The sequence below is a fragment of the Muntiacus reevesi genome, chromosome 1 (genome assembly GCF_963930625.1).
Source record: "Muntiacus reevesi chromosome 1, mMunRee1.1, whole genome shotgun sequence".
Taxonomy (NCBI): domain Eukaryota; kingdom Metazoa; phylum Chordata; class Mammalia; order Artiodactyla; family Cervidae; genus Muntiacus; species Muntiacus reevesi.
The window spans coordinates 282,070,586-282,098,087 of NC_089249.1; the positions used below are offsets into that span (position 1 = coordinate 282,070,586).

Sequence of the window (27,502 nt, forward strand, 5' to 3'; positions counted from 1 at the left end):
TTAAAAATCCTCAGAATAAGAAACCGTTTTCTCCACATGCTAAAATTTTAGTCTTTGAGCATGATCAAAGGTTGTGTCACTAAGACATACCAACTTTGGGTCTAAGAATCCTATTTAGGATTTCCTATTTCACAGCCTGTCAGGGCATTTCTCTCCTTTCCTTAGGGCACTTCAAAGAAATGAGTAAAAGTTTCTTGAATATATAAACGTAAAATATATTTAACCCTGTTCACTTGCAAGTATCAGTAGACTGGGACCCCCAGGACCCCCACGACTGGCACAGCCGTGATCCCCGGCTGCCGACAGAGACTGTCAGCATCCTAGAAGGGAGTAAATACAGCGTGGGCGGCAGGCTTCCCTACTTTCTTTTTCTAATTTCTAAGATTCCTGAGGAATTAAAATGATCTTGTGAGGATGCTGGTAAAACCACAGCTGAAAATCTACAGACTGAGCATTCTGTAAAACCTAAGGAGGAAATAATATCAAAAGCTTTAGAAAGCTGTGGTTTTTTTTTTTTTTAAAGAAGGTGAAAGATGAAAGGAAAACCTGCACAAGTAGCATACCAAGAAACAGATGGTCTTTTTAAAAAAATGAACCGAGAGTGTGCCTTCCATAAGCATGCTTAATTGTAGCATACTGAGCACTTTTATGCAGATTATTTCAATTGCTAAACTCAGAGCTGAAGAAACTGGGCTAACTCATTGACATTAAGTGACATAGTGTACTTGGAGCTCATCTACTATTTGGTCTGTAAACACCTGATATGCAAAATCGCATGAAGAAACTAGTGCCAAGCTGGTTTAAGATTAACCAATGTTCAGGGAAGATTTAAAAGGCTTGGCTTTCATTTTGCAAAAAGATGCTCCCTTTCATATTTAATCAATGAACTCAATTCCGTTTTAAGCACTCGATTTAGAATGTATGATTGTTTCATTTCGGCTTATTCCAAAATGCGTTAAAGGAAGCTTAGGAACTACAAGGGGGCGGGGGAAGGGGAAAAAAACAACAACTCAAGAACTTACACGAGTTAAAACAAAATTTCACAAGTAAAATTCCGAAACACATAGATTATTGACTTAACCTTCACTGGGCAGAGTGAGGACTAACAGCTTCAGAGTTTATTTCTACTTAGCACAGGGTCGTAGAGACATTAGCCACGGCCTTCCCTGGAGGCTCAGGCAGTGAAGCATCTGCCCGCAATGCGAGAGGCCCAGGTTCGATCCCTGGGTCAGGAAGATCCCCTGGAGAAGGCAATGGCAACCCACTCCAGCATCCCTGCCTGGAGAGTCCCCCGGACGGACGAGCCCGGCGGGCTCGCACAGAGCAGGACACGCCTGAGCGGCTTCATTCCACTCTTCGTCCACGTCCCCCTCCTCACTCTGCTTTGCAGCTGCCCTCCGCTCACTCCTGGGTGAGGGAGCCCTCCAGCGAGGGTCGAGGCAGACCTCCCTACACTCGGTTCCTAGATGGGAGAAGAGCCGGAGCAGCGCGGGCTGCCTGGAGAAGAGGGGCCCTCGGGCAGGCGGGCCGGGGCTGGTGAGCGCGGCCCTCGGACGGCGGCACCCGGCAGAGGCCTGCGGGGCTGCAGCGGCCGCTGACCAGCGAGGAGAGCAGCTGCGGGACGCACCGACTCCGTCATGCAAGACGGCGGGGTTTCTCAAGGCATCTGGATCACTAGCTTTCATTGGAATTTGGGTCTAACTCTACCAACTGATTTTTCTTCCCTCCTCTTTGGGCCAAAAGCTTTGTCTAACTTATATGACCTCTCACTTTACTACTGCTCGTACTGATCACAACAGACAAGCAAATTCTTAACACTGAAAGGTTTGGAACAAGAAAATATTCACGTTTGCACTCACATAACTATATTGCTCGTCGATGGATACATAAAACACATTGAAAAGTCTATCTACATAGATCTCTATTAAATCTATATTTATATTTGAAAGAGTTACATGGCTGACATGCACCGCTGTAAACGATATAAACCAAACCCCCGTGCTCCACCGAGTTACGGGGGGCAGAGTGCTTTCACCAGGCGCTCAGCCCCAGAGATGAGGACTGTCGTGTTCCTCTGCCGACCTCAGGCTTAGCCTTGCTGAGAAGCTACACCAGCCGAGCGGCGCTCAGCCGTCCTGATTCAGGGAAGCCGCGCACGAGCTCTTGTTCCTGTGATCCTCACATCTTACACCTGACCGTCTACCTGCTTACATTACTCGTGGATTATACTGGGGGGGCTGCAGTACAGAACCTAAGCGTTTGGTGACTTAATTTTCTAGCCGCACGTCTTTCTCATGTTCCACCATAGTAACACTTCTGTTACCTTGCAACAAATACCACCTGCATCGTGTTCTTTTTGGACACAGAAACACAGATTTCCCTTGAATCAGAAAGAGAAAAAACCTGTAGGGCCCTAAGTAAATGGACATTGGATTTCTTGCTTTGGCTACTACATAACACGCAAGAGGGACCTTAACGCTGGCGGGCCTGCCGCTTCCCTTGCTCTGCATCCGCATCAGCGTCTGCTCCATCAGCAAGTCTTGCTGGCTCCGCCTTCCGCGGATCCAGAAGCCAAGCGCCTCCCCGACCGCCTCTGCTGCCGCTCCGGTCCAAGCCAACCTCCTCTCCACCTGAATCACGGATGATTCCAACAGCATCTAATCGGCTCCTCTCCATCTGCCTTTGGCTTCCTAGAAACCACTCTCACAAACGGCCAAAGGGATCTTGTAACAGCGAATTAGCTCGAGGCCCCCTCCTCCTTGCAAGGGCAATCTCTCGAGTCTCGCCTCACTCAGAGTAACGTCCTAAAAATAAAGGCTTTAATGTTCTGGTCCCCGCCTCCTGCAGGTCGGCTCTCTTTCCGCCTCTGATTCTGCTAGCTCTCCTTCACTCACGCTGCCCTCACCACTGTTGGACCAACAGACAAGTCACCCTCCGCTCTCACGGCCTCGGTACACCTACAGTTCCCTCCGCCCAGATTCGCGACGCCCCTGGCTCCCAAATCACGCTCGCACACTCACCTCCCTCAGACCCTCCAGGGCCCCTTTCTCAGTGAGATCCCCCCTCGATCTCCTTGTTTTTAACTTTTTATTTTATGTTGGCATGTAGTCAGTTAATAATGCTGCGTCACTTTCAGGCACACGGCAGCGTGATTTATCCACACACGCATCTATTCTTTGCCATCTAGGTTATTTCCGAGTGCTGAGCAGTCCCCAATGTTATACAGTTAAGTATAACAGGAAGGTAACCCGTGAGTAATGGAAGCAGATAGTTGGCCAAGTTTAACACATACGTAGCACAAAAACAAGAGCTTGTGCATGGCTTCCCTGAATCAGAAGACAGAATCCAGAGGACGGCTGTATGCGCACACACACATCTATTCTTTGCCATCTGGGTTATTTCCGAGTACTGAGCAGTTTCCCGTGTATCCCGTGTCTCTGCTGGCTGATAAACGGCACCACTCCCCCGCCCTTCCCAAGCTCCCCAGCCTGGTCTTACTTGTCAGCTGATTCTACCTCTTCCCTTACACTAGAATGGAAGCTCCCAGAGCCAAGAATTTTGGCCTGTTTGCTTCACTGCTTTATCTCCAGTACCTATGACAAGCCTGGGCCACAATGCTCAATAAATACGTAAAGAATAAATGAACTGAATGATGGCTCAATAGTATAACCAAGCAAACTCTGACGATCTAGTTTTATGCCAGAGTTGCACAATACGTACTCAAAACTTAAGCCCAAAGAGCAAAATTATTTAGTTTTGGGACTCTTGCAGTCTGCAGATGCTTAAAAATGGCAACTATTTTGTGATGAGTTGGCAGATTGAGAGCCAAACTGACTGGGCCTGCTGCACTTATATCTAAACTGTGGACGTGAATCTGAATACATGGCCCACGAAAGTCTCTGCAGCACGGACTTTGTCACTTCAAGCAGCAAAACTCCAGTGGCCAGAAAGAGTTAACCGAATTGTTAGGTGACTATGAATTATTACAGAGGATTGGGACAACTTAGCTCAATATGAATCTGAGATTTTTTGGATGGTCAACTTTAAGGACCGTGAAGTGACATCTGGGATATGAATAAGTCCAACCCCCAAATTCTGGAGTGAACTTTTGAGAAAATCGAATGACTTCTGTCTAGCACCTTTTATAAATCTAGCAGAAACCAAATTTACATCAGTGCCAAAGGCAGAGTGAATCTTTCTCCAGGAAGTGCCTAATCCTGCAATAAACCTGTTGAAGAGACAGGTTTAATGTTCACCAAGGCTAAGTGTTTAAGAGGTCTCCATAGTATAATTTATCACTACTACAACTTTTTGCTTTGCTTTCAAAGCCATGAAAATTGCCCCCTAATCCCCCTAGGAACTAAGTTGCTCATGTCAGGATCACAGTTTACAATTCGTTTCTATTTTCATAGCACTTCTTTGTTTATAGCTTGATGAAAAAAAAAAACCATGCTATTATATGCACTTCAAAGCCACAGGATGTAATCACATGAAAATTCAAAGGGTAAAATATTTTAAAATTAACACTGCTTGATGATAATAAACTGAGTAGAAACAAGGCACAACAATTTGAACAGAAGATTTCAGATTTAAATAGGTGGAGGTGGTCACTGAATTTTTATTTCCAACCTAGTCAGAAGTTAATTGTCCACCCACTCTTAGCACAGCCTTACAGTCCATGTGATTTGTTCAGAAATCCTGAAGGCTGAACATCCCTAGGTTCTTTTCATCACACTAGTTATAAAAGAAAATGTGTGCTAAATTTACCATGTGCAAGAGTGTTCAAAGTTAAGGTTGCTAAAGAGAACATTTTTATGTTTACATGGCAAATATATAAAAAGAATAAATAAATACACAGTTGGCAAAGACTTATTTCCATTTATTCTGCTTTAAAAAAGAAACCAATTTTTTAAATTGTGTAAGTCTATATGCACACACATACTAATTTGGTGCCAAGGCTCATTTTCAGGAAAACAATTTATGACAGTCCTAGTTAACTAACAATCAGAAGACAAGTGGTGAGGTCTAGGGAGCTTTCTATCATTAATGATAGACTGGAGCGTTTCTCAAATTTCACTTCAGAGCACCCTTTGGCGGAGTTTTACTGTAAAGTGTTAAGAGGAGGTCTGGTGCTAGTTTTAGAAAATCCTACGCATTTACCCCCAACTTTTGATGATAGTTTTGGCTTTTTGCCAGCAAGTGCTTCCTTCCAAAATGGAATCTGATTTGCCTCCCATTTCCTTCATCCCCATGTCAGGTACCCTATAGGATGCAGGGGGCACTGGGCACACGTATTCCCACACTCACATACATCCCCATATAGTCCACATATTTTCAAATGCGGCACTAAGGTACCAGTGAGCCTTATGATGGATGTTTCAGAGCAGAAATCAGCCACTGAAGAGGAGAGCGGGGAGGCCGAGAGAGGGGAGAGCCGAGGGGAGGCCCGCAGGGGGCAGCGCCCGAGCAAGGGGCGTGAAACAGGAGACAGCGCGCCTCGCTGCTCCTCCTTACTCCACAAGCCCGCGCAGAACCTGAGGGCTGCACGCCAGCCAGCTCTGACTGTGGATGCTCAACAGCAGGGAGTGGCAAGCAGAGCTGCCGGGGCGACGGCCCAAAACTAGTGTTTCTGCACCGGCCAGGGGTCAAGGCGCCTGGGCGGCCTCCTGTGAGCCCGCAGGGGCCCAGGACCAACAAGGCATCATGTCCATGACCTTGGCCACGAGGCAGGGCAACAGAGAGGTAAGAGCAGAAGAAAACAAGCATGGGCCAGAGACGTAGCCGAGAACAACGGTCACGACACGGGATGGCGGAGAGGGACACGCCTCCGAGATCTGATGAAGAAGACCTCTTCTCATTGATGCCCAGACCACCCATACCCGAAACCGAAACAAAATACTCTCCCCTCTCCTACTGTTCCCGCGGCTCCTCCCTCCACCTCCTGCTTTCCAGGAAGACAAAGGCACTTGACTCAAAGCTGACTCAGCCCGGACTTGCTGAGTTCTGACTCAACTCAGTTTCAGTATCGATGGAGCACCTGTCAGTACAACGCTCACACTGCCTGTGACCGTGCAGGCGGGACAGTGCGGCTGAGAACTGAAAAGATTGTGGCAGACGCTTGGGGCATCACCAGGCAGGTTCTGAGCAAGGATGCCCACACCGGCTTCCTTACACGGGTACCCAGTGAAGGCAGGAATGTCAGGGAGCAGCCTGTAAGATGCGTTTTCCCTTTAGCATATGGGACATTTTATTTCTCAAATGGATTGAGGTCAGACAGAAACACTGCAAGGCACGCTGAATCTCCACGTGTGGAAGGTTTGCAGTGTGTGCTCTGGGCTCCAGAGTCACTAATATGTATGAAAGTCCACAGGACTATTTCACCATGTAATACATTACCACGTCGGAAAAATCAATGTCCTAGGGCACACAAAGATGAATACAGAGCTTTTCAATTATCTTTTTTTTTTCTAAAAATATTTCTCTTTTCAAATGGATTCAAAAGGCAACATGATACTGTTTTCATTTTTTGTTAAGAAGATGTTCAGTCTATGCAAGGATCTCAACTGGTTCAATCCCACTGGGCAGAAGCGGGATGGGCCCCTGAAAACACAGTCGGTTGATAAAACCCTCCCTGAGAGCTCAATGAATGACGATGAGGCACCTTCAGCAAACTGACTTGTCTGTTTAGCAGTCTAGCGCACCCGACTCAAGACTGACGTGGTCTTTTTTTTTTTAAACCAATGTCTTCTGTCAGTAAGTACATGGATCAGAGCATTGTTTTAAAATAAAATTTCCTGTCACACTCACAACTTGGGAAACATAACGGAAGCAATCCTAAAAGCCTAGCTTCTTCGTATTCAGTCAAATAAGAAACTCAAGTCAGTTTAATACCACGGGCAGAAACCTAACTTTCAATCTCAATTACCCAAAGGCTCAGGGTCATCTGCCGCCTTAGGAAAACCAGCCCTGCACAAAGATGACGCGGCATCAAGAACAGCCTTGGAGACGCCCAGTTCCTTAGGGGGCAGAAAGGAATATTCTAGCGGGACACAGAGCATCCGTTCTGTTTCAGAACAGCTGTGTTCTCTCTCATGCCCAAAGCACGCCCTACTAGTGCTAATAAGGTGCACAGAGAAGGCTTGGCGGGCCTGTTACAGTGGCGAAGCCCTTGGTCCAAACAAAATTTTACAAGAAGAGCCACAACAACCTTGAAACCAAAAGCAAAGCACCTCCGTGGCAATGGGTGTGCAAGTTGTGCTGGGGGTGGGAGGAGCAGGAGGCAAGGAGGTAGGGTCTAAAAGGCGCTGGGGCACAAATATGTCTGATCAATACTTGTGAGAAGACTAAACGACCTATCATTTCAGGGCAGGACAGACTGGCCTGCGCTGAGATCCCACGGCGTGTTCACCTCAAATACACTCGGCTTGTGCTTGCCTCTCGGGGCCCATGGTGGCGTTTTCATCTTCATTCTGGCCTTGGTAAATAGGCCCCCTGGACCCAGGGGAGGACTGGGTTGTTTGAGCCGTGAGCAAGTGGAGATTTATTAAGCCTTTGATTCCTGGCTGCTATGCGTCCTCTTAACTCCCAGGGACTTACTAGTTACATTCCCCCAGCTGCCTGGCGCATTGGCCAAGACTGTCTGCTCCTGAGCATCCTCCAAAACCCGACAGCCAGTGCTCCTTTGTCAGAAAATCCAGTCAACAGCTCAGTAGTCTACTGCTGAGAGCACGCCTCCTTTCCAGATCTTCATACTACTGCTACAGTGAAGGAAATGCCTCGTTTTAACTGGAAAGAGTTAAGGTTCTTTCCGACAACACCAAAGTACTTGATATGCTACGTTTATTTTCAAGGACACAGGATTCTTAATATCCATTCTTCCATTGATTCATTCAACAGAAATTTATTGAGCGCCTACTCTGTGGGAAGCACTGTCCTTGACATGGGGGTATAATGATGGATAAGACAGATAAATTCTCCTCCTCCACGGCGGGAATGTTCCAGTGGGAGAAGTCAAGCAAACACACAAACAAATAAGGGAACAAGAATGTATAGAGAACGCCAGGTAGTGATGAATGCGCTGAAAAAGTAAACGGGGCGGGCTGATACAGATGAGGGCCTGGGACAGAGGGCTATTTTGGATGGGATAACCAGAGACCTTCCACCCGAGGAGGTGACATCTGAGTCAGTGAGACGAGACTGGAGAAAGTGTTCCCCTGAGACTTCAGTTTGTATGTAGCCTACACCTGAAAATACCAAAACTAGGAAGGAAGTACACAAAATGTCTTTCTGTTTGTCTGCATTTATGTGGCTTAGTTTCCACTAAAAGCTAAGCTTCATGGCAGAGAGTCGCATACATTTCTAATCAGGTACGAGGAGTCGTCTTAGAGAAGTATTTATCACACATAACTGGGTAGAACATTCCAGATGGCATCTGGGTATCTGCATAGTGCTTCATGTCAAATTAATAATTATTAATTAAGGGTTATTGTATTCAGAATAAGCAGGATTGATAAAAAAAAAAAAATAAGCAGTCATTTCAGGACTTAACCGGCTATAAAACTTTCAAGCAGACAAGATCGGGTCTTGAGGTTGCCCTAGTCTCCTTCTAGAATTCTCTTTTCATCATATTCACCGCCAATGTACCTGGTGTCTACGTACTTTACAGCTTAGCAATTCTGGATTTAACTAAGTAATTGAAAGGATCTGCCCTGAAAAGAAGCTGAGGAACCCTCCTTTTAACCTAAAAGCAATTTTACCAGATGATCTGTTTTAAATTGAGTAAACCATCCATCACAAAACTCTTGAAACCAATTTAAGAATTCAACAAAACTCCTTGTGCCTAATAACACCTTGCTCAGCTGCAGAGGAAAGCTATGAAGATAATACGTGAAAGAGAGCAATTCTGAAATCTTTGCATTTTCTGATTTGTGTTACAGTATAATACAATGAAAGAAATGCTTTTGACCCTGTCAAGTGGAACCTCAAGGACAAAGATTTTATCGTTTCTTTTCCTGGAAAATTGATGTAAAGATTCAATTTACTTTGGAGTGTCCAAGTGCTGCAGCAACTGAGGAGGAAAAAAAAGATTGATTTTTCATATGGATGTCATGTAATTAAGTTCTAATTTGATAAAAGAACTGATCAAAAAGTGGTGGCCATTCTAAAACGTACCTTCTTGCCAAACAATTACTTGTAATGCTTTCAGAAAGAAAACTCTCAAGTATATTTTCCTCTATGTATATAATTCAGGTGCTGTGTTTCCATACTAATGTTTATATCTATAACACACACTTATATACAAATGCTGAAGATATATATATATATATCCATAAGATATATAGATCCAAAGGATACATAAGATATCCATAAATATATATTATCTTATGGCTATATCTCTATCTTACGGACATATCTACATCTTATGGCTATATCTATATCTTATGGACATATCTACATCTTACAGATATATCTCCATCTTATGGACATATCTACATCTTACAGATATATCTCCATCTTATGGACATATCTATATCTTATGGCTATACGTACATCTTATGGATAAATCTATAGCTTATGGATATATCTATATCTTATGGACATATCTATATCTTATGGAGGTATCTCCATCTTATGAACATATCTATATCTTATGGCTATATCTACATCTTACGGATATATCTATAGCTTATGGATATATCTATATCTTATGGACATATCTATGTCTTATGGAGGTATCTCCATCTTATGGACATATCTATATCTTATGGAGGTATCTCCATCTTATGAACATATCTATATCTTATGGCTATATCTACATCTTATGGATATATCTATAGCTTATGGATATATCTATATCTTATGGACATATCTATGTCTATGGGTGTATCTCCATCTTATGGACATATCTGTAACTTATGGAGGTATATATCTTATCCCTCCTCTTGTGCGTCTGTGTCCCCCGAGCTTGTCACACACAGCTGCATGTTGCAGCCGTGCAGTGTGGCTCTCTGTAGCACCTGAGACCCCGCTGTGAGCACGCTCGGACCCCAGAGCACGCCTGGGCAGCTCACGGTGCTGGTTGAAAATACCGAGGAATCAACGTCCCAGAAGCAGCCCTTGGCCCACAAGAGAAAGGCAAAGTTTGACAAATACCTTATTTTCTTTTCTCCTTGAAGAGATAACTCAGAGGCAACTTCTCTGCGTCATCTTCCAGAAGCCCTCAGAGGGGACTGGGTCCCAGTGGCCCCTGCGGTCATGTGTTCATAAGTGTACCCTCTCAGAGCTTTCTCGTCCTGCCCTGTTTCCATCTGTGACCCTCATCCCTGCTCCCAGAGACAGCCTCTTAGATATTTTATTCAAATCCTTGCCTCAGAAGTCCACCCTTGGGAATTACAACTTAAAGTAATCTACATCTCAAATATGTAAAGACTATTAATGATAAAGGATAGGTCCAGCCCCCCAAAATTTTTTTTGCATTTCTTATAGCATCTACACTCAGCGCTTTGTACACAGAACATGGCGTTAATGATGATGGGGAAAGCACGTCCTCTGCATCAGGCGCTGGGCCCTACTTTCCACCCTACTGACTCTCCACGGTCCTTGAGGGAGGTTATTACTAAAGGTAGAGACTTTACTTCATCACTCACCGCTCACAAGGAGTAAAACGTTCCTAATTCATTCTGAAGCAGAAACAAACACTACCACTACTGTGCCCTCTGCCTGCCTCCCTTCATATGACTACCTTGTTAATGATGATGATGGTGATAATAAAGGAGAGACATTTATTTTTTTATCTAGCACAGACAGGCTGTTATTATGCCATCCTAACTTTACTGTGAAGCCTCAGGTCGTATGATAGTATCTAAAACATATCAGGCACTCATCAAATACCTGTTGCATAAATCCAATTTTACACAAGGTGTAAGAGTGACTTAGAAAGGTAAGCAACTTGTCAACGGTTCTGCTGTAAATGACAGAGGTGATTCCAGAGGTCAAGCTCTTAATCCCCCATGTACTGGAAGATGAGGAGTAGGGAGTCCACTTAATATTTATTTGTTCTGGGATTGTGGAGAGATTAAGAACTATGTGGGGTTGCTAATTATTTTGCTGTCACATCAAAAAAAGAATCTGCATTATTTGCATCTTCATTTACTGTTCACAGAGCTTCCCTGGTGGATCAAATGGTAGAGAATCTGCCCACAATGGGGGAGACCCAGGTTCGATCCCTGGGTGGGGAAGATCCCATGGAGAAGGGGCTGACAACCCACTCCGATATTCTTGGCTGGAGAACCCCATGGACAGAGGAGCCTGGCTGGCTACAGTCCATGGGGTGGTAAAGAATCCGACACGACTGAGCGACTTTCACTTACTAAGTCGTAATTCCTCTGGCTTCCTGCATCCTTTCCTGCTCTTCCTCCTTGCATCTTGTGAATAAGTAAATTCATGTGCCTCCCTTGGATACGGTGAGACTATTCCAGAGTGTAATTTGGTGACTAAAGCGTCATGATCTCCAGTCAATGTCTTTCTGTCTGACAGCCGCCTCTCAAGTCAGAGGAGGCAGAATAACCAGTCTGTTCTGCTTGTGTCAAGCCTCTCCTTTATTGTTATCATGAGTGAGGCAGGGAGACAAGATAGTCATGGCAATATTTTTTCCACTTCAAAATAAATTAGGAACATTTGGTACTTTTAAGAAAAAAATTTTTTCAGTTCCTAATGAACATTTTTGGGTTATCTATACCTGACTTCTCCTCTCCAATAAGTTAATGGAGAACTGGAAACCTATTTATTTTTGTTGGACTACTGACGTGAATTTTGTTTGAAAACAAAGTACTTTACAAAGTACATTACTTTACAATAAAGTAATGGATGAAACATTTAAAGAAAATAGAGCAACAACAAATAAGTGTACCTAAAAACGATAATTGTAAATTACACAGATGACTAAGCCATGTAAAAAATATGTTAAACTTTGTCATCTATAGAACTGGCCTTTAGTGGTTACTAAAAATGATGGTCTCTAAGTCCACTGACTTTTAATAAGACACCAAATAGAAAAACAAATGCTAGGTCAATTTCTCTTCAAATATTTAAAATGTTAAAGGTTAATCTATGTTGGTGAATTAGTCATGACAGAGTGAAATGTTGTAAATAATAAACGGCCTCTAATAATAACTGTAACATTATATAATAGAAGCATTTAAATAATGGTTCAGAGTCATAGTGCATGCTGTCAGCAATCAGCCACATGAGGAAAAAATGCAACGATAACTCCTCCTGCAGAGTTATGTTACCCAAGATCTCAGAGAAGAGCAAGCAAGTACGTAAGGCTCTTTACAAAGCATTAAAGTCTTTGATTCTTGAGCATCCCATCTGCCCAACAGCTAAGAACAATCACTTCCTTTTATACAAAAGATTATGAGCCAAATGTGAAAACTGAAACATACAGAAAAGAATTTCTTCAGTTAATAAGCTCTCATAAGACTTTAACTAAAAACACATAATGAGTCTCTAGTAAATAAAACTGGATATAAAAGAGCATATTATCTATCACAAGGTTATGTTTTTCTCTAACACAGTAATTTTCTTCTGAAGAAAAGATTCTGTAATTTCAAAGAAGTATGCTTCAAGGGGAGGAAAAAACCCTCAGACTTTTAAAAAATTATGGTAATAAACTGACACCCAACATAAGGAACTCTTTCCTTGAGACATGCTGATTGGTGTTCCACATGTATTCTAAGAAGTCAAGGCCCAGGAAGAAAAGAGGTTGTACTTGACCTTTTTCATATCACGTTAGCAATTACTCTTTTCAATTCACCTATTCTTATAACTGACCTCATTTGGCATGGAGATATTAAATACCCAAATATTTTAAGGATGGTAATAGATAATATTACAAAATGATTAATTTCTTACCATCCACCTACAGAGTCTTTAAATTATTAAGGCTACCCTGGGAAAAGAAGCTCTTGGAGAGTTCCTCTCAACCATAAAAAAAGGAAATTCTAAACAATAATTAATATGATAAGGTATGATTGCTCTTTGAGGTCTGGTGAAGGAAACATGAGTATATGTTAAAATTTGGTAAAGAGAAGCAGAATGTAGAAACACATAAAGAGAAGACAGGGCTCCTATGGGGCCTGCTCAAGCTCCAAGGAAAGCTTCTCACCAAGATTACAGAGGCAGCGGGAAAAAAAGACATTGACTAGCTTTGTAGGAAAATACATATACAGTAGCAATCCATCACAACCTTGGTTGTGAAACATTTATTCTTTTAAACCTTTATTTACTTAAGTGAGTTTAGCTCTAGGATTCTTTCCAAGAGACAAAAAGCTACTTTGATTTTTTTAAAAGTTAGCAAAGATGACCTTCCCCCAAAATAGCTGCCAGATATTCCTTTTGAAGAGGTTATACTGCATTTAGAAACATCACATTTTCACTTTACATAGAGAAACTCCACAATTACTACTGCTTCTAAATGACCTTATATACTCAGATTTAAGAGTATATAATACGTTAAGTATGCAGACATATACCTTGCATACTTAGTTCACTGATCAATAGCTCCAAATTTTTATTTTTGGGGAAGAGACAAGAGTCTGAAGTGAAAGAGGCAGTGGTTTTAACAGGATTAATTCCTAACATATTATTACGGTAAGAGCAAGATGCATGTATCCCTAATCTTCCCAGTAAGGTTCTTTCCTCTGTTATGTAGCTGTAGGCCCGCCTATGATTACACAGCATCACTCTAAGTGTATGCAGCCGGTTTGTAGAAAACGTGCTCTTAAAACAGAAGTTAGGTATTTCCTAATTACCTCTCTGGAAGAAGAATTTCTTGCTAAAGCAGATTTTTCTCTCCCCCCAAACATACATTGACACTAGAAAGGAGGAAACAATCTCTCTCCTCACACAGGACTGACTAACCTAAGGCGCGCCATCTCTGCACCGCCATCTCACCATTTACCTTTCTTTCTATAGTTCAGTAGAGGGGAAATAACACAAGGCAATGAAAGGTGAAATCTCTCTCTGCCTCAAAGGAACCTGCCATAGCGGTGGTGAAAAGAAACTGCCTGTCAATACTGAAAACTGTTTAGACTAAACAGACACAATAGGGAAAAAGTCTTCAGAGAAAAATTCATTTTTAAATGGCTTGCCCTTTTATTTCCTTTGGGGAGGGGTGGAGGATATGGAGCCAAGTGCTTTTGAAAGCCTAAATCTAATTATTCTGTGGTTTCCAATTTTTCCTGATGCTTCGTTTCCTTCTCTAGTCTCATTACTTAAAATGAGCCACATTTGTTTGGCATTATTAAATCTGATAAATTAACCTAAATGCTATAAAATTACTTTTACTACTACTTAGTGGGAAAACATATGAAATTATTATAAAAATAATATATAGCTATGATAGGGTATATAAGTGTGTATGTGTCTGCTAGGAAAAATAAAAATATTTAAAATATTTTTTTTTCTGATTTCTAAATGCTTCAGCAGATTTGCTTGGATTTTACACTCAATTCAAAATGTTGATTTATTTGAAAAACATAAACAGACTCACAAACATAGGAACAAACACAGTGGCCAAAGGGGAAAAGAGCAGGGGTGGGGGTTCACCGGGGTTTGGGAGCAACACACACTCACTGTTACGGTGGCGCTAGTGGTAAAGAGAGAGGATGAGACGGCTGGATGGCACCACCGACTCGACGGACATGAGCTTGAGCAAGCTACGGGAGTCGGTGATGGACAGGGAGGCCTGGCGTGCTGCGGTTCATGGGGTCGCAAAGAGTCAGACACGACTGAGTGACTGAACTGAACTGAACTGAACTGAACTGAGTGGCAAAGAACTCGCCTGCCAGTGCAGGAGACTTAAGAGATGTGGGTTTGACCCCTGGGTCAGGAAGATCCCCCGGAGGAGGAAATGGTAACCCACTCCAGCGTTCGTGCCTGGAGAATCCCATGGACAGAGGAGCCTGGCGGGCTACAGTCCACGGGGTCACACAGAGTCAGACATGACTGAGGAGACTTAGCACACACACTTACAAAAGATAACCAACGATTACCTACTGTTGTATCTTGAAATGCATCTATAAAGGAAAAGACTCTGAAAAAGAATATATGTTGGGCTTCCCACGTGCACTAGTGAGAAGAACACTCTTGGCAATGTAGGAGATGTAAGAGACACTGGTTTGGTCCCTGGGCTGAGAAGATCCCCTGGAGGAAATGGCAACTCACTCCAGTGTTCTTGCCTGGAGAATCCCATGGACAAAGGAGCCTGGCCGGCTACAGTCCGTGGGGTCACAAGAGTCGGACACGACTGAAGCGACTGAGCATGCATGCACACAGATGTATATGACTGACTCATTTTGCGGTACACCTGTAATGAACACATTTTAAATCAACTGCCCGTTAATAATAAAGATACTTATAAGCTAAAAAATTAGAATGATATGAACATGGCATACAAGTCAAAAACAGCAGCTGTAATCAGATATCTGTGAAACACAGTGGTTCTAAGAAACATCTGCCAATGTAATTACAGGGCTCCGTAACGCGTACAGACCTTTGTGGGAGGCATCACAGAAAGGCGTAGGAAAGTGACTTGTTGCATCTCCTCCCCCATCTGCGTATACAAAGGCAAAGTGTTTCCGTGGAGACCACCCCCAAGAGGACAGAGTCCAGGGAGAAGGAAGGATGGGAGTTGGCAGCTGTGAAATTTTTACTCCCCATTTCCCTACATTTCCATATCTATAAAGTATGAATTTATACATGTTCTTCCTGAAAATGATGCTCTAGTAATTTCACATAAATTCCATAAGAAAATCCAATCCATCAGCAAAGTCTGTTTATTCCACCACCAAAATACACCTTGAATCTGTTCACGTCTGTCCATCTCCATGGCCACCACGGTTTGTGCTTGGACCACGGCAGTAGTCACCTCTCCACCACACCGCCCCCAGCTGCAATCCATTCTGTGCACGGCAGCCAAAGTGAATGAAAACAAACATATTTCTGATCACATTCCTCTGCCTAATACTCTTTAGTGGCTTTCCACTGCATCTGGAATATTAATAAAAACCAAGTGCACTGCCTACACAGGACTCTGTATCCATCTGTCGGACCTCCTCCTGCGCATTCCCCCTGGCACTCAGGGTGCACCGGTCTGCCAGCAGTAACTCCAGCTCACCAGCCTTGCCCTCTGCAGGGTCTTTCCGTCTCTTTGTGCGGTTTCTTTGTCCAACGAGTTTGTGCCTAGCTCCTTCTAATCTTTCACGCTGGGGCTGAGCTACTTCCTTCTAGGGACAGCCTTCTCTGCTAATGCTGCGTCAAGTTGGACCCCTCCTCTGCTCTGTACTTTTCTGTCATAGAGTCCGGCAAATTTCTTTAAGAATTATTTTACCACTGGGTTTGTTCATGTTTTCAAGGACTGTTCTCCAACTGGTACACAAACGGCAAGTAGTGGGGGTGATCACGTATGTTTGCTCTAGGCTGCAGTCCCAGGGCCTTGGACAGTACCCGGCACGACGACTTAATAAGCATTTGTTAAATGCACAAACACAGCAGAAGGGAGTGAGGCGAACAGGAAGTACAGCTGCACCCTCAGTTGTTTTACATCTCACTGCAGTGTTAGCTGCCTATAAATAATTATGTCCTGCTGTGCAGATCCTTCATGCTCATCTATGAAAGGTGAGGGATTTAAAAAATGAGTACCTCATTAGTAAATAATAGAAAGTTACACCCTTTTTTGGGGGGAGTTTTATTTACATTAGTTTGTCAACGTGTCCTACGTTGACATTTTCAAACGTTTTCAAGACTGTGCCAGCATCCTGGAATTCACCTCTCTGTACCACTTTGTAGCGCTGGTAAGTACAGACATTCTTCCTTGGGTCTGTGTCCAGCCTTTCTGAACAGCCACTTCTGTCTGAGTTGAGCGCTGGTTGAGCTGGGCGGAACAGCGGAACCCAAGTGCGCTGTGGATAAACACTTCTGAGACTCCACCGCCCGCACAGCTGAACAGAAGTCACTAGGGCTGACCACAAGCAGAGTCACTTAATACTGCTTTCGCTATGAAATGTCTACGAAGCCAAGACCTCTTTAGCACTTTTGAGCTTTTTTTTTTTAAATTGATTAATTTAAACAGGTATCTTTCTACTTTACTGCAAGGCAGATTTATTTCTACTCCTTGCAAACATGACTTCATTCTGACATTTCCACTTCAAAACAGACAGAATCTCTAGAACACCATGTTTAATTAATTTCTGTGAAGGTTTAAGAGCAGCACAGGCATGGAATTTTAGATAAACATTTGTCCATGTGCTCACTTCATAACAGGTCACATGTTCATATTTTACACTCATTAGAAACACAAACATAAAGTATTTATCAATGCCAATCCTGTTACTATTACCCAGTGTCACAACTCATTTCTTTTCAGGTCCGACTTCTTGTTACTCAGGTGCCTTTCACATTAGTGAGCCTCAGAATCAGCGGGTAAGTTATTCAGAAGTGCGGCTTCCCGGACCCTCTCTGCAGACTATGGTTCGCCAGGTCTGGGGCAGGCCGCAGGACTCTGCGTTTTAACGAGTGCCGCAGGCGGTCTGGACACGGAGGGAACGCGGCACGCGTGCTCCAAGTCTTCTCTCCTCAGCAGGGCTTTCACCTTGCACTTTTTAAGGTCCCGTCAGCGCTGTGCACATCATCTCGCATACTGTAGGCATTAATAAATGTCCACTGAATGAACTGTTCATGAGATTAGAAAGTTTATTTTATGACTTTATGAAACATCTAATGAAATATTCTCACTGGTTTTTCTTTTGAATAGTAATAGTAGCTACTACTAAGTTTTTTTTTCTAAAAGGACCACATTTAAGGAATATGTTTATGTTTAAAACTATCTATGAATACAATGAAATTGAATATTTTAATGACCTCCATGTGGCTAACAGCAGGTGGGATTACTGTGAAGAATACGAAAGAAAAGAACTCTTTACTACTTCAATTCCACTAAATGGTTTGAAATTAAGTGCTGACTGTTGTCTACTGAACTCTCAATCCTAAATATATTTAACTGAACAAATTTGATTTGTTTTAAAAGCATTAGAAGGAAATGGCAACACACTCCAGTATTTTTGCCTGGAGAATCCCATAGACAGAGGAGCCTGGCAGGCTATCCAGCTCATGGGGTCGCAGAGTTAGACACAACTAAGCGACTAAACCACCACCAAAAGCATTATTACATCTTAACTCACTGAAGACATAAGACAGTCTCTTTTCTCTAATATATGGCAAAGGATTTTTAAAGATCAAAGACAATCTTAAAATATTTGAATAGAATGTGATTTATTTAAAAATTAGAGATATCTGTTAAAAATAAGTTTAAAGAGAAACTGGAAAGAATAGCAGAAGGTGGAAACTCAGAAACTATCTCTAAAACAGCATTTAAAATCTGTTACTTTTAAACCTGTAAACTGTCACCACCAAAAAGTAAGAAGCCTGCAAAGGATTACACAGAAAGTCTAGTTCAGTGTTAACTGAGGGTATAAACTACGGATTCTAGGAGTTGCGTGTAAGGTCATGGTTATTATGAAAACTGAGATAAAAGTTCAAAGAGGAAAAACTGCACGGAATCAAAAGACAGGAGGAGGCAACGGTGAAGAGAGGACAGGACCGAGAGTCAGAAGACCGAGTCTGAGGATCAGCAGTGTGAGCTTGGCCAAGTCATGTTAAAGAAGACTCAGCTTTCTTACTGGAGGGATGGAATGAGTCATCAGCTTACTCTGGGACACACCATGATTTACGTTATGAGTGCCTTGTAAACGGCTGACTGTCATTATTGGATTACCATTACAGAGGCACAGAATCAAGAAAAACAGATGAAGAATGAAACGGGACTTGGAAGATACCTACACTTGCCATTTTATCCAATTTCACCAGTTTGTGCACAATTTACCCGTCACCAATCACTCCGCACACACAGCCTGGGAAGATGCATCACAATGGCTGACTTACCGACAATGAATAGTCACTTCAATTACATCTAAGATAATGTGACTTAACTTCTCGAGGATTTGTCACATCAGGGTTTGTTAGAACTCAAAAAAACAGAAATTCTAAAGTCCTTCTGGTTTTCCTAATTATTTGAAATATATAAGGAAACTGTGGTGCGTATACAGACTTTAAACAATACCCATCTCCCAGGTAGGGCTCCAATACAGTCTGTGACATGTATGCAATACTATTTTCTTACATTTTACCATGCTGACTTGATTCTGCTTGGGGTTTCATCTTGACTTGCTATTCTCCCTTTCACAAAGTGTAAGGCAGGGTTAAAAGTTAAAAATTGATGATTTATTTCAGGATACATGTCTCCCTAACTGCCTGACTTTGACCATTCCATTTATTTTCATTTGAAAAAACTCTGGAAAAAAAAGAAAAGATGGGAATCGGAGAAGAGTAAAGGGTGTGAACTCTCATCCCACATAATCAGCTTCATACCAGGATCGTACAAAGGAAGACGTCTGGGTTCCCAGGTGAGAGGACTGTGGCTGCTCTCAGACTCAAGGGACCACGACTGCGCTTCCACGTAACGAGGTCCTGGGGTCTGAGCACCACCCTGAGACCCGAAAAACTGCGGATTCCTTTGTGGTTTCTAACGTTCTTGTCTCTCTGACTGACTCAGATTTGCTCCACCTCTTTTACTTTCCATGACAAATCCAGGCTTTGGGAAAAGAATTACGTTTATTGTAGGATAATAATAATACCGAAGTGAATTTTGAGGGGAAAAAAAGCTATTTCAAATGACATATTTGATTATGTACATTGCACTGCAGATTTCAATAAGAACAAGTCTAATCATTTTTTCAGTCACCCAATATGTTAAATGAGAGTTTTGTATAAACTAAATGAATCTTTTTTGTAATTTCAAAATAGCCAATATGGCAGAATAAACAGACACAATATTCTGATACTCAAAAAACACTTTAGAATGTCTACGCCTACACTGAAGTTATTGAGAAGTTCAGTTAAGCCGTAAACCTTTTTAAGCAGGGTAACTTTGCCAAAGGTGTGTTTTTCTTTCTGAAACTAAGTACATACTCATATTGTTAAAGGTTGCTGTATTGTTTTCTTTCCTATTTTGTTTTCTTTCCTTCATTTTCTTCTCTTCTTTCACTGCACACTCTTCGTCTACAGACTGGCTCCAGTGACTGTATCTGAAACGTAGCCTCCAGCATCCATCCTGGGGGAAATGGAGAGGGGAATCCCAGCCAGTGCTAGTGATTGCATTTCAGACAGGCCCTTGACTTTAGGAGTCTGAAGAGCTGGAATCTCCCTGTATTATATTTCCTATAAAAGCATGAAAATGTGTTTTGAACTACTTATACACGTTTTATCACATACTTCAATGTTCTTTCTCAGCGCATAAAGTAGTGTTAAAAAGCCAGGTACCAAATCTTGGCTTAAAACAAACCACTGGTGTGACTGGAAATACAATGTGTTCTGAAGGTGTGGATGTCAAGTCAGGTGATCTGTGAGACTATTCCAAGGAGGTTATCACTGTCATCTGTCTACAGAAAAGAATGGTCAGTAGATCAACAAGATGTCTTTTGTTCCACTGTACTTAGTTCATACAAGGTGCTATTTAAATAGAAAGTGGTATTTTATATGTTACTTACATGTCTATTTCCTTTGGGGAGATGCAAGGATGCCTAGATTAGACTCTGTTTGCTATGTATCAATAGCAGCCTTCAATAATCAAGGACTCTTAAGAACTGATTTGAAAGTAATTGCCATCATTTTACATTGGCAGGAGACCTTAGCAAACATATATAAATATTATTGATTTGCCTTAGCTTTTCTGTAAAAACCAAACTAAAACAAACAAAATAATGTTCTTGATTCTCAGAAGAGGCATATGAACACACACATACGTTTCTCTCTATGTGTGTGTACACGTACATACACGCACACCCCTCATCTCAAAATACTGTGCAACACCTTTCTTAACAAGTGTTGTCAGTGGAAACAACGCTTTCCAGGGGTTGTTAGGGCTCTTTAAGAAAGAAGGTGAATGTGTTCGCACGGTTTGCCTTAAAAACATTTTATACCCTAGGAGTACTTTAGAAGGAATGATACAATAAAAAGAATGTCTTTTTTTATTGTGTAATTCTATCAAATAAAATTACACATACCACTTTTTCTTCGACATTTTTGAAAGATGTAAACGTGTAAGCTGGCATAAAGGGCCATTTTCCATTTACGAAGCCAAAAAAGAATGCTAAGTAACATATCTGAGCTGAAATGCCAGCAGCAGTTTGTCCAATAGGTTTTCGAGATCTCATTCCGCAAATCAGACTGAACAGGGGAAGAAGCAAGGGAGGGGGAGCGGAGACTGTCACTGCAGCAGCCGTGGGGAGCAGGGGCTGGGGGAGGCACAGGGCTCCGCTACCACCTGCTCATCCATCGGGAGGCCTGTCTGCCAGCTCAGGAGACCCTGCAGGCTCCAGGGCTGCAGACACCACTACGGCTAACAGTCAAGTCACAGAAAACCTTCAATGGGAATTCTCTTCTGAACTCAAAAGTTATGATATTAACACTCATGTGTTAACAATACTATAGTTCATACCAGCCACTTCGCTGTATGCCATCTGCTCAAAAAAAGTCTTATTTCTTTATCACTACTGTACATGTGATTGCTGTTTAAAAAGCCGCATTGATATTTTTCCTTTTAGTTTGCGTTAACTGCACTATTGGATGAACCTGAGATTGAATTTGATTTTTCAAATGCAATATTTTATAATCTCTCATTAAGACATTCGGTAGCTTCGGTGTTTATGTAACTATTTTACATTCTTAAATTTGCTCATGTTCTTAATACTGAAAACATCAATGTATAAATCCTTTCTTTGTTTTACGTAACAAGACTATTCAACCTATTATTGAATGGGGTCAGAGAAGCTTGTAAGTCATTTAATTTACTATTTACCTCCTCTGAAACATTCCTGGAGGCTGGGAGTCCTCTGAGGATTGCTGCTTCCCTTCCGCCTCTGGCTAACTACCCCTCCTCCCCCGTGCCACCCTCTACCTTGGAAGATCTGACAAGTGTTCGTTTGTCCTGCTCTCCTGAATTCGGAACTATTGATGACTTCACATGAGAAGGCTGACTGATGTGTTACACAGAGGCCCCGATGTAGGTGAAGTCTCCAGATGTGCTAAGCAGCCCATTATTTTCACAGCACCGTCATCTGCCTGTGGAATTTTCTGCAAACATTTCCAAGGGACAAGACATGGGAGCCTCCATTCCTGTTCTGTGTTGACTTCTGACCTAACACCGGACCAGTAAACCTCATTCGTAAGCAGGAGGCTGGGCGGCAAGGCCACTTCCTAAGTATTTTACAGGTTATAAATTACAAGAGAAACAAGATGATCGCCGTTCCCCACCATGAACTTGTATTCAACACTTACTTTTGTATTGTATTAAGCAGGCTAGCAGGAATTTAGCAGTGCACAGAAACTCAGAGAGGAACAAAAATTAGACTAAACAATTCATCATTGCATATAACCATGGATAAGAAAAACAGCTGAGAAAAAATACAACAGTCAATGTGAGCATATGAAAATGTTTAAGTTTTTTAAAAAAAGAAGATAAAACTTGGGTAACAAAGTCCTATTATTTTAAGCAAAAATGCCATGTTCTCATAAACACAAAACAGCGTGAATTAACTTAGAGATTGAAAAAATTACATGATGTATATGAAACATCCCATATCATCGGAACATAAATAGGCTGAGGTACTCAGTCACCAGTTGGTGAAGCAGAGATGTAGATCAGCCCCATCTCACTCAATCTATTGTGTGCAGTGATTCTCTGAGAGCAGAATAAAGCGCTCAGAAGCCAGTGTTAGGCTGATTTTCATCTTCTGGGAAACTCCACTTAACAGCTCTGAATGTCATTAACAGCCCGTGAGACAGTCACTCAAGGGCTGCTGCCTTGGGCTGACGTGGGAGCTTTCAAAATGCACACACAGAAAAGCAGCTCATGGTTACAGATCTTTTTGCAGAATAAATCCGGTGGCTGAGGTCCTGAAAAGCTCACTCTGACCTCCCACAGCACTTCTTGTCTGTCTTCCCTAATTGTGAGATGGATTTTTGTCGGCAGGCAATAACACTGGAAGCCCCCTGAAGGGGGGAAATGTCCCTGTATTTCTTTCTCTCCTGTGGCACCTTGCGTATTTCTAAGCCAACAGCAGGCACGCAATAAATAGATGTTGAACTGAATTAGAGCAGGCGATCACAAGCTTGTCCCCATCAGCAGAACCCCACACACCCGCTCCCTGCGATACTGAGATTGCAGGGGTCACTGGCGGCACTCTGCCTAATGGTGTGCCGATTGACAGGGTAGAAAATCAAATCAAGAAGGCCGGCGCGACCTTTGGGGTGGGCAGCCAGGGTGCGCACTCAATGCAGCAACAAGGTCAAGATCAAAGTGACGGATGTCCAACCTTTCGGGACATGACGAGGGACCTGGACGGACCACATCTGATTATCTGTGTAATTTCGTCAGCATCACCTGAGAGCAATATGGGGGCTCGTCGCAAACAATGAGAGAGAAGCACAAATAACCAGCCCGGACCGCCGCAAATTCACCAGGTTGAAGAAGTGCACTTGACAACAGGCTTCTCGTGGATTATGCAAGCCTGCCGGGGAGACAGGAAAACAACTGCTTTCTGGTGACCCAAAATGGGATTAACGTAAGCCGGATGAGTGTTAGAAAGTCTTTAAAGAACCCAGTGAAGTATCATTCAAAATGATACAGCCAAGCTGTTTAAAAAAAGAAAAAATAGTCCTGGGAAAACAGAGAAGCTGAGATGAATCTGGTTATCAGTAATCAGGAAATGAGACGGCTCCTACTGAGAAAAACTATGTGGGAAAACATGATTCCAGCCATCAAAGTCACTAGTTTCTATGAATCTAGGGCAGAAAGGGTTATTAGTCACTTAGCTGTCTGTTACCTACATCAGTCTTCACAAATGGTAGTCGGATCATTTACAACACTAAAGACAAAAATAAATACACTGTATGTAAATATGCATCTAAATGATTTTTACTTTTAAAATCAACCTCACTTTCAGCTATTAAAAAGCTCCTTTAATTCTAAGAGAGACAGTCAGTGGGTGACTAAGGCATTGCAATTTACATCTGCTTAGTGGTGATATATTAGTCCAATCTCCAGAGGGCTTCAACTTGATTTTCTCCATATGTTACCCATATGTTATATTACCATAAACATATCTTCTAGAAAACAGCCATATGCTTCACTTTTATACCTGAATAATAGTGGCCCTTCCTTATCTCTTCTGTGGATTTTGGATTTTCTTATCTCTTCTGTGGATTTTGAAATATTTATTAGAACTATATATGAAAAGAAATATTTTCAAATCAGCTGAATATAATCTGTGTTATGCATAGCCCTGCATTTCTAAGATCTACAAACTTCTTTCCTATAATACTAAAATTCCCAAGCTTGAATATCCAAGATAAGAATCACTATTTACATTTAGGTCAAACATAATTTAGCTTGAATTTTAATGCAGCTTCCCAGCCAGTGTTCCCAAGTATGATCTGGAAGTGTCGGCTCCTCCTCTATTGATGAATGAGTCAGGGATGATCACCATCAACCCTGTGATATCAGCAGCAGTTCATGGCTACAGAATTCAGATGATGTGTGAGTACTGTGCTATGAGATACTGCATGTCACTTTTCATTCTACCCACAGTAAATTGTAGATAAAAATGGGGTGACGATGCTTACAGTTGTTTTATTTTCAGGTTGCACTCACTGTAATTTCCAGTTATCACTATGGTGATTTTGCATACACGAGGCTGTAAAAATCCTGGTGCTTTTAGGGCATACAACATGAGAAATAAATAACCTGACTCTTTCTGTTCAGTTCAGTCGCTCAGTCGTGTCCGACTCTTTGCGACCCCGTGAACCGCAGCACGCCAGGCCTCCCTGTCCATCACAAACTACCAGAGTCCACCCAAACCCATGTCCATTGAGTCGGTGATGCCATCCAACCATCTCATCCTCTGTCGTCCCCTTCTCCTCCTGCCCTCAATCTTTCCCAGCATCAGGGTCTTTTCAAATGAGTCAGCTCTTTGTATCAGGTGGCCAAAGTACTGGAGTTTCAGCTTCAGCATCAGTCCTTCCAATGAACTGAAATCCAAGGACTGATTTCCTTTAGGATGGACTGGTTGGATTTCCTTGCAGTCCAAGGGACTCTCAAGAGTCTTCTCCAACACCACAGTTCAAAAGCATCAATTCTTCAGCACTCAGCTTTCTTCACAGTCCAACTCTCACATCCATACATGACCACTGGAAAAACCATAGCCTTGACCAACAGACCTGACTCTTTGCTTGCTCTCTTTTTTTATCTGCCTTCTTTCCTCTAGCCTTCTAACTACTAGAACCTCCATGAGCAGAAAAGGCTATGATGACCAGGTTTCAGTGAAGACCACTGGGTGGATGACCATGGCTATCAAGTGTTAGTGTGTATGCAATTTTTTACTTAGGCTGCTTTAAAGTAGGCAATTCAGAGTCAGTCCCTCCCCTCAGGAGAGTTTCATTACTTCATGTCAGATTTTGTGGGGGATCAACCTGTTTCTAGTGTCTACTATTTCTAATCAGTAAAATTACACAATAATTCTGCTCATACACCATTTGAATTATTTCACTCTCTTGCTACAACACATCCTTTCAAAACCCAGGATCATCTCTTTATCTTTCAGGTCTTCTACCGACTGGTTCCATGTAGCTCTGTGCACTCCTTTCCCAGAGCCAGCCAGCGAGGCCTTGGACGAGAAGGGCGGGAAGGCCCAGCCAACCTAGATCAGGCTCACGCAAACTTCACTAACCACGTCTGACCCATTTCATGCTCTGATCTCTATCTCAGAAAATACTTGGACTTCTATCCAGATGGAAAACAATTAGAAGGTAATAACAGCAGTGAACATCTGTTTATCCTTGCCCAGAAAACCCCACGGACAGAGGACCGTGGTGGGCACAGCCCACGGGGCCGCACACAGCTGAGTGAGCAGCACAGACGGCTGGGGGCAGTATTAGCCACGGCACAACAGCGGCGTCTCCCTTCATTCTCACCCGCCGTGAAGCAGGAAACGGCATTACTCTCTCCACCAGAAAATGAAGTCGAGGCTGAGAGACTTCAAATAACCCGCTCAGGGTCACACAGCTGCTAAGCGGTCGAGCTGTCACTTGAGGCCAGGCAGTCTGTCTCTGCGACCTGTGCTACGGCTCCCCACAAAATGGTTTTTATAATAAATTTCATTCATTCCCATGTTGAGTCCTCACTATGTTCCAGGCACCGTATACTAGGACACAGACTAGCAAGGAATGGCCCAGCCCTCAAACAACTCCGCGTTTTATGTGTGGGGGGGGGGGTCATAGAGCTAAACGCATGGGACTGCCTGGTCAAGAAAGTGTGGAGCACGTGTAGATAATGTTACACTTACACAGCGCTATGTATCAATCTCAGTAAAACTGGAAAACCATGGAGTCACTGGAGGGTGTACACATGCAACACACTAGCGTGGGCTTATCTGGGTGAGGAGTGCGGCCCTTTGGGGAAGGGAAAACAGCAGTTAGGCTGTTTTCTTTTGACAAAGGGTTTTCAGGTGTGGAGGTCCACAACTGGGATGGGGGTTTTAAAAGGCTGGGCTCCTCAAACCCAGCTGCATGTTAGAAGCATCAGGGGATCTTTTAAGGAAATATTGGCGCCCTGACCCCACTCCCAGAGAATGAAACTCAATTAATCTGAGGGAGGGCCTGGGCATCAGTATTGTTAAAAGATCCCTAGGTGATCCAAACACGCCGTCCACGCTGAGAAGGACGGCCTCCTGGCTTCTGGTGTTTCCTTCACAAAATTGAAAAATGTACTTGGGTAAACATTTGCCACACAAACAGCAAAACAGAGCCACTAATTCAGAAGATTTCACCTAAGATGATTCTAAACACTGTCTCAAAGAAAAATCATTGTTAAATTAAGTGAAAATTAAAAAAAAAAAAACACTACTTTGCTTGTGACTGAATGCTAAAGGTGAGGATTTGCTGGCAAGACATGAGCCAGAATGCTGAGGGGTTATGTTACATACAGCACAAGGTGATGAGACAGCAGGGAAAATGACATGTAAAGAAGTAAACAGAAAATCAACCACTCATCCTAACAAACCCTCCTTTCTTAAAATTCCACAGTTCTCTCTCAGTGCATCTTGGGTGACAGAAGTTAAAAATCAAATGCATTTTCCCCCTGTTGGGACAGAAGCAGGACTGAACTCTGCCGTGATTGCAGATGATGCTCAGCTGAGTTGCAGAATGGACACCCCGAGGGTAGTGAGCCCTGTTCCAGCTCCTGGGTAGATGACGAGTGCTCCACAGTTTCTTCCGTGGTGAGGCCACTGGGGATCTGGCTGCAAGTGCGTATTTTTATACACACCTCAGC

The 27,502-nt window shown here is 42.7% G+C and overlaps 1 protein-coding gene across 4 annotated transcripts in view; it reads right to left on the reverse strand.

Annotated features, from left to right (window-relative positions):
* Positions 1–27,502, reverse strand: part of FBXL17 (F-box and leucine rich repeat protein 17) — a 498,131-nt gene that overhangs the window by 61,182 nt on the left and 409,447 nt on the right. The window contains exon 9 of one of the 4 annotated variants that reach the window (XM_065923111.1): positions 17,327–17,698. The exons of the other annotated variants lie outside the window; for them this stretch is intronic. Within the exon in view, the coding sequence (XP_065779183.1) occupies positions 17,661–17,698 (38 nt within the window). The 3' untranslated portion in view covers positions 17,327–17,660. Of the gene's footprint in view, positions 1–17,326; positions 17,699–27,502 lie in introns of those variants that run through there. 4 annotated transcript variants of the gene reach the window in all.